General features: G+C 37.6%; 1 protein-coding gene across 4 annotated transcripts in view; it reads left to right on the top strand.

Annotated features, from left to right (window-relative positions):
* Positions 1 to 14,032, top strand: part of LRIG3 (leucine rich repeats and immunoglobulin like domains 3) — a 38,456-nt gene extending 24,424 nt beyond the window's left edge. For all 4 annotated transcript variants that reach the window (XM_068190076.1, XM_068190075.1, XM_068190074.1 and 1 more), the window contains exons 8-19: positions 9 to 152; positions 1,417 to 1,497; positions 2,159 to 2,230; positions 2,599 to 2,670; positions 3,807 to 3,970; positions 6,872 to 7,192; positions 7,724 to 8,005; positions 8,455 to 8,907; positions 9,117 to 9,275; positions 10,375 to 10,518; positions 10,603 to 10,878; positions 13,331 to 14,032. In XM_068190076.1, the coding sequence (XP_068046177.1) occupies positions 9 to 152; positions 1,417 to 1,497; positions 2,159 to 2,230; positions 2,599 to 2,670; positions 3,807 to 3,970; positions 6,872 to 7,192; positions 7,724 to 8,005; positions 8,455 to 8,907; positions 9,117 to 9,275; positions 10,375 to 10,518; positions 10,603 to 10,878; positions 13,331 to 13,575 (2,413 nt within the window). In that variant the 3' untranslated portion in view covers positions 13,576 to 14,032. The remainder of the gene's footprint in view (positions 1 to 8; positions 153 to 1,416; positions 1,498 to 2,158; positions 2,231 to 2,598; positions 2,671 to 3,806; positions 3,971 to 6,871; positions 7,193 to 7,723; positions 8,006 to 8,454; positions 8,908 to 9,116; positions 9,276 to 10,374; positions 10,519 to 10,602; positions 10,879 to 13,330) is intronic.
* The last annotated feature ends 1,999 nt before the right edge of the window (positions 14,033 to 16,031 follow it).

Below are 16,031 nucleotides of genomic sequence, written 5' to 3'. Positions count from 1 at the left end.
ATTTGCAGAGATTTGACATTCAATCAATTAACAAGGTTAGATGATTCAAGCTTCATTGGTTTAAGCGTGCTGGTTGGACTGTACATTGGAAACAACAAAGTAAATTACATTGCTGATTGTGCCTTCAAGGGACTTTCCAGTCTACAGATTTTGTAAGTTGACAAACTCAATTTGTAAGGTCAAAACTCTTAAGAAAAATACTGTGTTTATAGGTTTATTTATTTTCTTTATGAAAGAGACAAGAACATTTTGTTAACTTCCCCTGATCAGTGTGTGATTTGCTTACAGTAAGATTTCTTTCCAGAATAGTTGAGAAAGGGAGGAGTTCCTCTTTTGTTTAAGGCTGTGCACAATGGATGGTGGTAACTGTGATACAGACTTCCAGTAGGATTGTTTGTGGGAGAGGCATATCTCTTGAAGGCAGCAAGCAGAACACTGCTACCCACAGTTTTAAGAATCTGGATCATAGTTGTGTCTTAACTGAACCATTTTCCCTCATGGCAGAAATAAGAAGACAAAACTTGTTGTCATGACTGGACAATTGATTTAAGTACTAGACCATGTTTTGAAATAGCATTTCATAAAGGAAGGGAAAGAACTAATCTAAATATATTCCTCTTCATTAAAACCTTCCCTTTGCATACCACTGACCCATCTGTGAGCCAGATGAGCAAAACGATTGCCTTTGCCTCTAGGCTTTATTTTCAGGGGTTTGCTCACATACTCACACTTAGGGCATCTAGTAAAGATGCAAATTAGAGGAGTGTACATTGTGTTTTTTAAGAATATGGAGAGTTGGAGATCATAAAGAGAGGAAGTTAGAGAATTGTGAGCTGTTTAGGTATTATGTATTAGGCATTTTCTCCTAGATTTTTCTTTGTCCTCCAGCCCAACCCTGTAGATTGTTTGCAGACACACTATTCTGTACACAAATCTGTAATCTCTTTATGCTTCATAGATAATTAAGCAAGTGTTTGGGGATGTTAAAATGACTCTCTGGGTGTTAATATTAAGGACTTAAAAAGACATGAGCATGTTCCATTTCAAAGGGACAACAGTTGGTCCTTTCCCTTCCTGCAATGCATCGTTTCTTAAATAGTCCTGTATCTGAATACCTTTGGAGGGGTATGTGAGTTTGTTTGTTCACAATTATAAAAATTGTTGAGTTTGTGATCTTTTTAACTATCAGTGAGAAAAATACTAATAGTCTTCAAAGTCTCTCAGTAAAAATTGAAATGATGAAGTTAGTCAGGAAAAACGTCTCTTAAAAAGCCCACAAAAACCAACTGAACAAAAATTCAACCGAACAGAAAGCTATTTTAGATTTTTTTTAAGTACTACATGCTGTTGAAGAAGTATGTGCCTTGCTCTATTTAATAGCTTTTGTGGTTTGATTTCCCCTCTCCTCTTAAACAGGGATCTGAAAAACAATGAAATATCGTGGACTATTGAAGATATGAATGGTGCTTTTTCTGACCTAGATAAACTTAAGAAGCTGTGAGTATTGCTGCAATATTTGTATCTCATCATGCCTTAAAAAAATAGCTTATTATGTGTCTTTCTAGGAACAAACACAACACTTAAGGATATTAAACTTTCAGTAGTAGAGATGATTTTTTCTCCCTTACCACTTTGTTCTCTATAACATCTTCCTTTTCAATAAAAGAAATTCAAGATTCTCCAAGTCAAACGAATCTGAAATATTTTAAGTATTATTAATATTTTTTGGACATTTTTATCAAAGAATGAGGTTTTCCCATACTAAAAAATAATAAGTGTATCATATGACAAAGGCATAGTGTCAGGCTTAGTCTTCAGTAATGTAAAGCAACACACAGTGGAAGTGTCTCCATTTCATTGAAATTTTCAAATGCAGATTTATGAAATTAATAGATGTTTATAGTTACACACTTAGAATAATCCCTGTCACTTAACTGCACACCTTAAATGTCTTCTAAAATCATTGTAAAATCTAGTTATTTATTCAAGGGGAATAAATTAGTACCTTTTAGATGTGATACGTTTTGTTGCATTGGAGATGGGTGAGTGGTGAATACTAGTCACAGTTCAAAAATAAATGCCAAAAATGCAATTATTCAGCTCAAAAATACTCCCATTTAATTGCATTTCTTTTGCATCATGTGCTTAAATTTTTCAGGATGCTCCAAGGAAACAGGATTAGATCCATTACAAAGAAAGCATTTTCTGGTTTGGATGCACTTGAACACTTGTAAGTAGTAGAAATTCACATTTAACCCAAAATAGGAAAAAAAAAAGAATTTTGATACTAACTGAATTTAAAGTAGGACTAACAAGCTTTACTGATGACTTGGGATGAAATACACTTACCCTGGTTGCTAATGTGATCTTCAGAAGATTTTTCAGTTTTGAAGTTACACTGAGTGTGAATTTTTGAATTAATGCAGAAATTCTTACATATTAACCATGCTATGAAACTCCTTGCTTGCATCTCTTTTGATTTTGAGCTTGAGTGTCCTTTGTATATCACTAAAATAGCAAATGATTGCTTGAGTCAAATCCATTCAGTTTAATAAATTATTGTTTTCTTCTAATCCTATTTCTCTTTTTTCTTCCTAGAGATCTAAGTAACAATGCAATTATGTCCGTTCAAGGAAATGCATTTTCACAAATGAAGAAACTGAAAGAATTGTAAGTTTCTATCAAAAGACATAATTTCTGTTAAGTATATAGATTTTATACATATAAATGTATAAATAAAAGCCTTGTAAGGTGTTGCCTGATGCAGTGATAAATCCCTGTTGTAATCTCTCTGAAATAACATAAAAAGCTTATGCCAGTGTTTGGGGTTACTTTTGGGGTTACATAAGAGGCTACATTAATTTTCTGCTACATTTATTGTCTCTAAAGTCTTTATTTTAAATTGGGTGATCTCTAACATGTTTTAGATAAGGGAGACTTTAATGTAACGAGCTCTAAGACCAGCAGTGCTATCACTGAGCTAAAGCTTGCTGGACCAGTGAAATGCAGTGCTGTAATTCTTTTATAAAGACCTGGTTGTCAGTGCTTTTAATTGGGTCCTTCTCTCCTGTAGTAGCAGAGGAACAGATCTTCAGAGAAATAATGAAGCTGTCACTGCGAAAAATGTATTTTAGTGAGGATGAGTTTTTGTCCTCTCACCCTTTTTTTCTTTGATCAATGCAGAACAACGCTGGCTCACAGGCTGGGTGCAGAGGGTTATACTGAAAGGGGTGACATCAAATTGGCAACCTGTCACTGGTGGGGTTCAGCAGGGCTCCATCCTCAGCCCTATGCTCTTCATAAATGACTTGAACTCAGGACTGGAAGGGATACTGAGCAAGTTCACAGATGGTGAAAAACTGGGAGGAGCTGTTGACTCCTGGAAGGCAGGGAGTGTCTGCAGAGAGACCTCAACAAATGAGAGGGCTGTTGTATGAAGTCTAACAAGAGAAAGTGCTGGATTCTGCACCTGGGGTAGGGCAGCCTTGTGTGTATGGACAAACTGGGAAATGAGATGCTGGAAAGCAGAGTTTTGGAAAGGGACCTAGTGCCCTGGTTGATGGCAAGTTGGATATGACTCACCAGTGCCCTGGCAGCCAGCAGGGGCCACCCATGTCCTGTGGGGCATCAGGCACAGCATCACCAGCTGGGCAAGGGAGGGGATTTGAGCTGAGCAATATTGCTTTCTTTCTCCTGCTATATGTGTGTTTAACCTAAAGCCTTAGTTTTGTTATGAAAGTGTGCTCATACAGATCTGTATTAGAAAAAAAAAACCAAACAAACAGGCTTTGATTTTAATTACTTAGGCACTTCAACACATCGAGTCTCTTGTGTGACTGCCAGTTGAAATGGCTACCACAGTGGATGTCAGAGAACAACTTCCAGAGCTTTGTAAATGCCAGTTGTGCCCATCCTCAGCTGCTGAAAGGGAGAAGTATTTTTGCTGTCAGCCTGGATGGGTTTGTCTGTGGTGAGTGTAGCCTCTAATTCTCATTCCATAAAACAGATATTGCTGTGTGCTTGAGATTTTTTTGTGGTTCATTGATATGCTGTGATTTCTATAACAAAATTGAGAGGATGTGATACTTATATTTTCTTCTGTTCCCAGACTGTGATGTAGATGCTTAAAGCTTGTGGCTGTGTACAAGACAGGGAGTGATGGTATTTTGACTTTTATACCATGTACAGCTTGCTTACACAGAACATATCATAGTGTGCAACTGGAAGCTCAGTACTTTGTGAGGGTAAATGTATATCCCTCTAGTTTTAAAAGATACTGTTTAGATAACTATCATCTTTATCTTTAGATAACTATTGTCTGACATATCTTGGCAAATTTAAAATGTAGTTTTTGGTTTTGGTTATTTGTAATTTTTTTTCATACTCCATTAGTCTTGAGTTTATTCCAGGGCTGATAAAATTTCAAGGTAAAAAAGCCATACTGGCCTCAGCTCTGACTTTTTTTATGTATGCTTGTGTGCTTTAAAAATTATTTGGAGTATGTAAATTACTGTCTTTTAAAATGTGTTAAAAAAATACCTGATTACCACAGTTATGATACTAGTATTTTTTTATTTCAGTTTGACAGATAGTAAATGCTAGCAAAATATTTTTTACTTTAGGACCTGAGAATTTGAGGTGATAGCATCTGCTTTAAAAACAAAATTTTTCTGTGTTTAGTTGCATTCATGAACACCTGTGTTATGTTCTGTATTTAAAGCAAAGTGAAGCTAAGCATTCAGAGTAAGGACATGTTTGATTACTCTGATATATAAAGTGGGAACTTTGAAAATATCAGGAAATTTAAAAGCCAACTAACTGCATTTCATGTATTTTTGTTGAATAAGTTTTATTTTTCTTACTAAAGAAAATTCAAACATTATATTCTTTGGAGACAAAAAGGTAAGTGTCTTTTCAATAATTTCATCTCACAGCAAATATAACAGGTTAATTTTTACTGTTGCTACCCTTTTTTCAGTGGAAAAACAAGTCCAGAATATAAAATAGTGTACCAAAATGTTGTTTATTCCTTTCCTGTTAGCAGTCAGATATTTAATAAATAATGAGCAGATTCTAGCTACTGCTGAGAAGAAAAGGTTGATGTAATGCAGGGAATTACAGATTACTCAGTGGCTGGAGGAATATATATGAACTGGACATCCTAATTTATGCAAAATGCATTCTGTCAGAAAATTAAGCTGGGCATTTAAATATATAACCTCCATTTGTTAAATTGGGAGAACTGTGATTTTTCTTTTGGCTGCTGAATGCTATATGTAAGTAACTAATTTTAAACCGTTTAAGATGTATTAGCAAAAAGAAATGTACTGAATCAGTTTTTGCACTTGATACTTAACACAATTGCCATGCAGAAACAACTAAATGAAGTCATTGAGTGTTTCAGTTACATCTGTCAAGTGTGTTATTACTAGGTGTTCAGGTGTTCAGGTAAACTTGCCTTACAAGTTTACAATAGCTGCTTTTGCTTTTATAGAATTTTTAAGTGGAGTGTGTTGACTCCTGTCTGAAATTAAAAGATGTGTATATATGTGGATGTCTTTGTGATACATTTATTCAAATACATTCTTGGATTATTCTGTTCTGACAAAACACAATGCTAGTCTTATCCTGGTGTGTTCTGTATTCTGTACTGTATGCTTATTTGAGTGACCTTGATATCACCCCTTTCTGTCAGATAATTAAGTGAAGTTCTGCTGTCCTTTCACAAGGCTAATTTAAGTACTTAGAGTGTTTTACTTAGTTATTCCTGTGCAAAGTCAGTGAATGTATTAACTCAATCTGCAAATGGCAAGATATGGGTATGGAGCATGAGAAGCAAATGGCCTGGGAGGTTTTTAAAGCCCATGCTTAGAGTCCCAGATCCATATTGCCCTGTCACTGGAGCACAGCATCATACTGGCAGGAGTTTTGAAGACAGTTCAAGGTTAGGCTCTCTGCACACCCCATTTTCTTTTGTAACAGAGTGGAGGTTCTTCAGTAAAATAGCACTTTGACCCCATAGTTGTTCCCAGTCATTTGAGATGTAATAAGACAAAGATGCTAGGAAACAGCAGAATCTGCAGGGAGGAATTTTTGGGGCACAGGGCTTTCCCTGCTGTTCCTTTGTCCAGAGATTGGACACATCTTGAAAGCTGGGAATATACTATGGCTTTTGGTTTTGGGAGACCAGGCATTTACTTGCCCACTCCTTTTGTTCATGCAGTGCACACACAATTGAATAAATAACTTAGAAGGCAGCTAATTCTGCAAACTTACAACATAGCACTTAGAAGGTAGCATTCCTATAGTAAAGGGACCTCCAGGAATTCTTTAAATTCTTGTGTTCTGCCCTGCTTAAGGAACCTTCTATCCCCTTTGGCCCAAACAGATGCATATCACTGGTACACTGACTTTTGTACATGATTTTTTTTTTTGTGGGTTTAGGTGAAACGCTCAACTGTATCTTGCAGTTTCTGATAGCTGAAGAACTATGCTTTCAATAAAGAAAAACTCACAGCAGCCTGAGGTGTTGTAAAGATGAGAGGTAGACTTCATAATTGATGTTCAGAGTAGTTATTATGGATGTCAGGGGGTAGTTCTTCCATCTTTAGTGCTGCTATTGAAGAAGCCATGCATGAAGTTTGCTTTTAAATGTGCTTTTTCTTCAATAAGAGATGGCTTGGCACAATAAACTCATAGATATGGCATTTTTATATGCCCTAAGGCTAACAAAACTTTAAACAAAAGCATTGTGGATCCATTTAATAAATACTTATCTGACTCTTCTCTCAAACCTATAAAACTAGGCTTACTAACTCTCTGGAAAGAGTCCTCAGGCATCACATATATTTTTTTCTTTTCTTCTGTGCAGATGATTTTCCTAAACCACAGATCACTGTCCAGCCAGAAACCCAGTCAGCAATTAAAGGCTCCAATTTGAGTTTTGTCTGTTCAGCAGCCAGCAGCAGTGATTCCCCAATGACTTTTGCATGGAAGAAAGACAACGAATTACTGCAAGATGCTGAAATGGAGAATTATGCACACCTCCGGGCCCAGGGTGGAGAAGTGATGGAGTACACCACCATCCTTCGACTGCGCAATGTGGAATTCAGTAATGAAGGGAAATACCAGTGTGTTATTTCAAATCATTTTGGTTCATCCTACTCTGTCAAAGCCAAACTTACAGTAAACAGTAAGTATGTTATGTTATGTTTTGTTTGTGGACTTAGAATGATTTTAATCAAGATAGGGATTCATAAATTTTCTATTCTCGTCATCTGCATCTTTTAGAAGATCCATAATATGAGATTATTTCTTAAAAATTTATCCATTTCCAAGGTCACTGTTCAGTTTTACCTCTGGTCCCAGTGTACTGAAGCATAGTATAGGAAAAAACAAATAGCATTCCCAATTCTTAGTAAATCTGGCAAAATCAGTGTTACAAGATGGAAAAATCTTAACTTTTCCTCACAGGAGGTAAGTGTATGCTCTGTTTCAAGATGCTATGGAAAGGTCACATGGGAGGCTGTTAGCAAAAACGAGATTTTGATCTAGGTGGTGTCACATACTTCAGTTACCTCCCTTTCTTCTGGCTACTGATCAATTTAGATTGTATGTTTCTCTAGTGTTTTTTAGGCCCATGAGGTGTGTTCAAGAAAATGCTGTACAAAACAGGAAAAGTATGTTTCATGTATTGATTTTGGTATCACCAACTTTTCTTTAGTGCTGCCTTCATTTACAAAAATCCCTATGGACTTAACCATTCGAGCTGGGGCAATGGCACGTTTGGAGTGTGCTGCAGTTGGGCATCCTATCCCACAGATTGCTTGGCAGAAAGATGGTGGAACAGATTTTCCTGCAGCACGCAAGAGGCGCATGCATGTCATGCCTGAAGATGATGTATTCTTTATTGTTGATGTAAAGATTGAGGACACAGGTGTTTACAGCTGTACAGCTCAAAACACTGCTGGAAGCATTTCAGCTAACGCAACATTAACAGTACTAGGTAAGATATTGGCAAACCTTAACAGCACAATCAATATTACGATTCAAAATAATGAAAGTTAGTTGTGTTTCACAGTGTATACACATCTGGTACGCATGGGATGGAGGAAAGAAGGGGCTTCTGTTTTCGTTTAGAGACAGTAGGTTTGTTTAACTTCTGATTTCTTGACCTTTTATTAATCGTTTTTATTGTAGTTCTCTGCAATCTTAAGCATGTATGATGTGGCATTTTTACCTTGTAAGGTAATCAAACATATAAATCGGATCAATTGGCAAGTAAATTGTAGACTTTAAGTACAATTTCCTGAGTTTCTTCTTAGAATGAGAGTAAGCTTTATTAGGCCTTACTGATGCATTTAATTTGGCTTTTCCTCTTGAGCTGTGAAGGAAAGGGACACTTCTTCCTCTTGCATGATCATTTAGAATATAAGGCTTGTGCTTTCTTTTCAGAAACACCATCATTTTTGCGGCCTTTGCTGGATAGAACTGTAACAAAAGGTGAAACTGCAGTCTTGCAGTGCATTGCTGGTGGTAGCCCTCCACCCCGACTGAACTGGACTAAGGATGACAGCCCTCTTATGGTAACAGAAAGACACTTCTTTGCTGCAGGCAATCAGTTACTAATTATTGTGGATACAGATGTGGAAGATGCTGGGAAATACACTTGTGAAATGTCTAATACACTTGGAACAGAACGAGGCAACATCCGTCTTAATGTAATTCCTACTCCCACCTGTGACTCTCCTCAGAACATTGCCCCATCCCTTGATGATGATGGATGGGCCACAGTTGGCATTGTGATCATAGCTGTGGTTTGCTGTGTGGTGGGCACTTCCTTGGTGTGGGTGGTCATCATCTACCACACCAGAAGGAGGAATGAAGATTGCAGCATCACAAATACAGGTGTGTAAACTGAAGGCTTACCTTGGAAAGGAAAACAAATGTTTGTGGTTGCCTTGCAGTGACTTTATTGTAGGAACATTTGTGTGCTTTGACTCAGAGGCAGAAGGGTGAATTATTTGTTACTTTCAGTGCTTTGCTGACAAGTTTAAAAATGTTTCTACAAACTGAAGTGTGTTGATGGCTTTTGTATGTGTTTTGCTCCCCCACAGATGAAACAAATTTGCCTGCTGACATTCCAAGTTACCTATCATCCCAGGGGACACTGGCTGAAAGGCAGGATGGATATGGCTCATCTGAAAATGGCAGTCACCATCAGTTCCTCTCATCTTCTGTAGGAGGGTATTTCCTGCAGCAGAGGGACAGTAATGGTAGGTAGAAAATGTTAAGCAGATTTTTCATGTGACTTGAGGAGCTGCAGTTTGGCTATTGTCTTTCTAACTAATAGAACTCTAAAGAAGCATGTTTACAGAATTTAATAGAGGGCGTGAAATTTATTGCTTGGGATTTTTTCAACACGATAATAACTGGAGCTTGGTTCTGTTGATCTAGATGATGTTATGGTGTTTATTTAAATCAGGAAGTTTTTCTATAGTCTCAAGGGTAAATTTAAACTGATGAGGACATGTGCAAAACAAGAATGTCCAAAAGAAATTACCACGGCATATCTTCCTGTCTTACAGCTTGAAAAGAATGCTTTTAGTGGAATGTAGGCATGTGGGGTAATACCAGTGGAACTTTAGTATAACTGTTTAAACTTTCTGGTTAAAAAAAAATCATTATGGTCACAGACAATAAAGGATTCAAGATGACTGCAAGTTAAAAGCTGCAATACTTGACAATTACACCTGTGGCCCCTAAAAATCCTGTACGTACCTGCACTAGGGAGGCAGAGGCACCTTTCTGGGAAAGGGCTTGGGGTTGAGATACAATCAGGAGCTGGGACAAGTGAGAATGGAGTGATGGTGAGATAGTTTTGCAGTTGTGGGGTAGTGAGAGGAACAGCCTCTTTGTGGATCAAGAACCAGAGACTGTCCAAAGCTTTCAGGAACCATTGCACTAAAAATCTTTATAGCTGTTTAGACAGCCAGTGACTCCCTCAGATTCTTCCAACCAGGACTTTGACATTGACATTCTGCTTTGAAAGGTGGCTGTGAGACAGATCATGAATTTGTCTTTTGTGCTTTGGAAGAAGGAAGTCCCTGGTTCTGATCCCTGTAATTGGTTTTGTTTTGTTTTGTTACTCAGGGATTATACAGTGAAGTGACACAAGCTAATTAATTGAACAGTTGCTGGAATTAGAATTCTCAACCAGAAGTTAGGTTAAACCTAAGCAAACTCTAAACTACACTGTGAAATGGAGATGAACACGTGGGGTTCTTAAAACTTACTCAAGAAGCTCTGAGTTGGAGATTCAGATGTTAACACATCATGGCTGTTGACTGCTGACACACCATTTTTATTTTTAAGGCATTTGCCATCTAGATAACAGCAGTGAAACAGACTTGGAGGGTGTTGCAGATCCATTCCTATGCCACTATCTGGGGACTTCGGGGACTTTGTATTTAAAAGGTGGCGCTTACAGTTCTGACGCATTTGAAGCATACAGTACAAGTAAGTTGGTGGGGGGAAGCTTTAGTCCTAACTCAATCTTTGTTAAGATGAATCTATATAAAATGAATTTTTCATTTCCTTTAGGTTGCAGCCCTGACCAGAGAACTGCAGGCTTGGGCCCTTATGAATCTGGATATTTAAAGAAAAAGGAATGCTGTCAATACTCACCTTCACAGGAAGATCCCTTTGACCAGTGTGTTGGCATTACTGGGACACAAACTACAAATAGCAGATTGATTAACTCTATTTATACTCAAAATGAAGGAACTGGACTGAAAAGCAAAGCTTTCAACTCAGACACATTTGATTTAAACAGAAGTTTGGAACCCTCATCTATTACAAATAAAAGCACTTTCATGGGTATGTTCTAGCTATTGTTTTTTATTCAAGCTGCTGTTGTCTTGCTGTCTCATTTCCTACCTACAACACCAAGCAAAACTGGTTTCTCAGTATTTTTTTTTCCCAAACATTTGATGCTGAGGAACAGAAAAGTGACTATAGTAAAGCTGTGTAATGAGGATATTCAGATTACCAGATCTTAATAGCTCACACATATGTAAAAATCTCATCAGTGATGCGATTCTTATCTTCTGTCTTAATATAGTTGGCAGATTTCTGTAAATGTTGGCATACATAATTTAAATATACCTTAAGAAACTTCAGGCATACCAGAAGTTTTCCCTGACAGGCAAAAGGTGTGTAAGGAGGGCTCAGTGCTGGTGGGGAGAATTGAGCTTGTATGTGTATATATTGTATAATATTCTGCTAGAACTATTTACCCTTCAAAATAAGGCACTGTGTAAAAATGCCCTCCCTTATCCCTCCTGTGTTGTTTCCACATGATGTGTATGATAAAAGAATTCCCGAAGTTTAGTTTAGGGTTTACAGTTTTAATCCAGATTACAGGGAGAGGTGGGGGAAGGAGAAAAGCATTGCTTTATCCTTGAAACTCATTAGATTTTGGATGTTGATTTGGTTGCTTGGTTTAAAATGCATATGAAACCACACACTGCTTTCATCTTTGTGATATCTTAGCGCCAAAACCAGCCCTGGGACCATGGATTGTCTCCCAGCTGGTGTGTCAGCACTGGGTGATCGAGATCTGGGTCTGCTGGTTCTGAAGGGGATCTGGGGGAATGTGCATCACTGGGCTCTTTGTTCTCAGGGGGTGGGGAGGGAGGCACAAGCTCTGAAGTTCTCCTCCTTCAAAAGCCAGATGTTTGAACTGTAAAATGTTGCAGATGCCAGGACATCTGGCAGAGACCTTGGGACTGCACGCAGCCAGCGTCCTGGCTGCCTGCCACTATTACTGTGGTGTGACTGTGCAGATAGGGCTTTATAATGTCTCCTGCAGAAAGCAGTCCAACTGTATGTTCGTATATCCAGGATTAAATGTCACCTCAAGGGTGCATAGTCCTCATTCTGCCCTAAAACTCTATGCAGAGTTACTTCTTTCATCAGTTCTCTTGAGTGTACTACTCCACTTATGTTGCATTGTCATTGCCTTGGATGCTTCATAATCATTAGCACTCTTCCCTCAAAGAGCCTATAGCTAGATCCTGAAGATGGTGGCTGTAGAAGAAGTTGTGATAGATTTCTTGTCTTTAGTTGTGAGTTCGCTTCTTCAACACAGTCGTCAAATTCAAGCCCCCTTTTGCCTGTGCAGTCACAGTGAAGTCAACAGCTGGCATTAGAATCACAGTTGGAATTCTTGTTTTTAAGACAGTTCATTTGTAGCTTTGGTGCTGTAAGGAACATCCTTCCATATTGCATTAGGTCAAAACTTATCTACAAATCATTGATGGAAATAGGGTTTTTGTCCAATTCCTTTTTTAGTAACTTCTCAGATCACAGTTTAACTTGAAACCCTTGCTTCTAACAAGTAAACAAAAGCAGAAGTATTGCATTTTGGGTTCAAAATTTATTTTAAAATGTAGTGTTAAATTATTAATAAAAACTTGAGCTCTTCAAAGTCAGCCTGTGACACAATATCCTCTGAAAATAAGTCTTTACAGACACTATGACTTATGATGGCTGTATCTTTGTTCAGTGAAAAAAGAAGGTCCTTCTTGTAGAGGTGTTAATACTAACAGCTTCCCAGTGGTGAAGAATGACACACAGATTGTTTTCTGACTAGTAAATACAGATAATTATTAGTAACAGTTTAACTGAAATGTGTAATTCTCTTTGGGTTACTCCTGTTCTCTCTGCTCACAACTGACTGGATGATCAGTAGCAAATGGAGCATGTGGCCATCTGCATGTTTATTATTACTGGGAGATGCTAGGCAGAAAAAGATTGTGTTAGCATTCAGATTGCACTGTGGGACAATATTGTATAACCTGATAGAGATTGTGGGGTTACATTTATTTAAAATTATTGGTTTATTTTTTCTGAACTTCATGGCAGATTTCATGTGCCATTTATTGAAGAACAAAATAGGGAGTGACTTTTGCATTAGAAAGTGTCTTGTGATGTGTTTGCAGTTTGGTCTGTGCTCTCACCTCCCCCCTCACCACCCTCCCCAAAGAAAAATGGGTATGGAAGTAGTCATGAAAACAAAACAAATGAAGTTATAGGTGGCTATACAACTACTTGGAAATGGTTTTAATGTCACTGGTGGCAGAATCCTGCCTTATGCTTGTGATCGCATGGATGTTTTCTTTAAAATGGTGGAACAACATTTAAGTAAAATCTCACTTTGATGAACTTCCTGTCAGTCTTAGATTTCAATGTCACTTATGTATGCTAGGGTGAGACAAAAAGCTTTTAGCATTAATATTTCTGTGCTCACTCTTTTACTGTCTTTCAGGAACATTTGGAAAGCCTCTATGGAGGCCTCAGCTGGACTCTCTTTCAAGCTGTAAACAGCCAGCAAATTGCCAACCAAAAACCTCCCGTAATAATCATCATGTCTCACTGGACTTTGATGCAGAGGCAGAGGAAGAGGGAAAGGAAAGGACAGTTTCTAGAGGAGAAAATAACTTTTACGCTTGCAAACAGTCCTTTGAAAATTTTAGGACTTCTACTTTCCAATCCTGTGATTTGGATACGTAGCTCCTTTTGGACTTAATGATGACCAAAGAAATAATTTTACATACTACTACCTCAGTATGGAACTTTATTTTAAAAGGGAATAAGGAGAAGAAGGGAAGAAAGAAACCACATGATGCTCTGAAATCAGAAGAAAAAAAAAAATAATTCCAATAAAGCATAATTTTCAAGATGCTCTACATTGGTTATACGGGGAAAAATCTTTAGAAAAATACTATATTTGTAATTATTTTATAGCCTTTTTTTAATGCAAATAATATGTTTTGTAAATTAATGGTGTAAATATTACAGTGTATGTATTTCTATGTCAGACTTCATTTTCTTGAAATGAGCAGTAAGCATTCTAATTTTGTACTGTTACTTGTACCTTTTTTCAAATGGAAACTCCATGCTGTTTGCAGGTATCATGCATCTTATTTGCACATTACTTTAATAAAATATGCTGCCGTGTGGTCTCTGACCCACATTAGTGTATGAAGAATGAAAAGTGTGAATTATGTTTGTAGACAGTGTTGCAAATGTAGATGCTTTCTGATGCATGTTTGCACCTTCATTTGACTTAAACTTGTACCTTTAGATTTACTGTGTAAAATATGTTCATCTTCAAAGAGTGGGTGTGGTCCTGCCACACTACTGGTAAGGTGGGTTGCAGCTATTTGAACTAAAGCAAGGCTGTAAATCCTCCAGTCTGTGAATTCCCTCTGTCAGATGTGCACGCACATGCTCTCAGTTTTCATGCCTGTGAGGCTGTAGTATCAGCAGTTTCCCTGTGCCTTTGTTAGTGTGCCTGCATCTGGTGGAGGAATATACACAGCAGATGCACAAATTCATATCAAACTATTTAGTAAAAGAAAAAAAAAAAAAAAGGCACTGGATATCTGCCTGGTAACCTAGCTTTTCTCTGAGTGGCTTAGTGTCAAGTGTTTGCCAAATATGCAGTGTGTGCCTGCATATTTCCCATACCCTTTACTTTCCCATACCCTTTCTCCCTCTTTTTTGCTTCTGCAGCCACTCCCTGCTCAACATGACGAGGTAATCCAAGAACAAGATAATGTTTTTTTTGGTGGTTTTTTTTGGGTGGTTTTTTTTTTTTGTTTTGTTTTTTTTTTTTTTTTTTTTGTTTAATTTATGCTTCTGTTCCTTACTTGGCTGCCCTTCTCTGGATACAGATGAGATCTGTGCTTTATTTAATTGCTCAGTCAAGTTGAGCAATTGTAGACTCTTGCTGGATTATATTTGTAGTAATGAACCCAGTATCTTTACCTATACAAGAGGAAGAAGATTGCTTACTATAAAACAGTAGTTAAAACTGAGTGAAAACAGTCTTTGTGTTTCCATGATGCCTATTGTTTTAAAAAGCTGTGAATCCTGTTGTCATCATTGCACTAAAACAGCGAGACTTCAAAATGGTTAATTCTACAGGACATTGGCTTTTTAAATCTGCCTGCTTTGAAGGTGCAAACTTACATGGTTGCCAAATAGCTTCTTTTAAACTAAATTGAAAGCAGCTGTTAGAATAGGCCATCACAGGCATCATGGCTAAAGCGAGAGCAAAGATTTTTTTGCCTGGTGTAGCTGAACTAAGGGCTTTTAGTTGTCTGCAGCCAGAAACCTGGTACCCAGATTGCAAGGCAATTTCCCTTTAATTTAGGCACCAGTATTAGAGACAGGAAGTTAATCCATCCTTAGACACTGGTGGTCTAAGCATACAGAATAGATTTTGCGTGCTTTAGTTGATCATATTGCCAGATTTTTTTGACTTACTGTTAATTTGTCTTCATTGCTGCCAGATGTGCTGATGTGGTGAAAGACATTGGTATGGGTATTTGATTCTAATTAAGTGCATTTGAAAGAGATTAATTTTTCCTCAGTTAAGCTCAAACCTGTAGGTCAACAGGGCAAGAAATCTAAAATTTGATTCACTGAATATCTCGGCCTTTTCTCCCCCAAACCCCACTCCCCAGTGGCCCTGTTTTTAGGGAGAGGAGAGCTGGGGCCTGTGATCACTTCTGTTTATAACCAGACATTGCTTTCTGGCGTATTAAAAAATACCCAAGTTAAAAACAGTGACTCCAGATTTAGTGTTTATCCTTAAGAACTCCATGTTAAAGATTCATCATGAAAAAACAAGCTTTAAATTCTGTCATTGGTGAAGGCTGAGAACAGTGGCATTGTCTTTCCTTTTTCATCTCCTTTGCAAAGATAATAATCTTCCAAAGGCTTGGATGTCTGTACCTAAGTAAATGTTCAGGGTCAATGACTGAATTTTAAGTGCTTTTTATCAAGTTGCATTTAGCAATCTAGACATAGGAATTACTTAAAATTTTATTTGATGCTTTAAATGCCCAGAAATGGAAATGAAAGCTCCCAAGTCCTCTTTTCTGCTAGCTTGAGTTACTATGTTTTATAAGTGGATTGTGCTTAAATATACAGTGGGTATCTGTAAAGTGCAAGATGCA

This window comes from Anomalospiza imberbis, chromosome 5 (assembly GCF_031753505.1).
Source record: "Anomalospiza imberbis isolate Cuckoo-Finch-1a 21T00152 chromosome 5, ASM3175350v1, whole genome shotgun sequence".
NCBI lineage: Eukaryota > Metazoa > Chordata > Aves > Passeriformes > Viduidae > Anomalospiza > Anomalospiza imberbis.
Note: the sequence above shows the minus strand (reverse complement) of the source record. Positions and strands in the feature narration are given on the sequence as shown.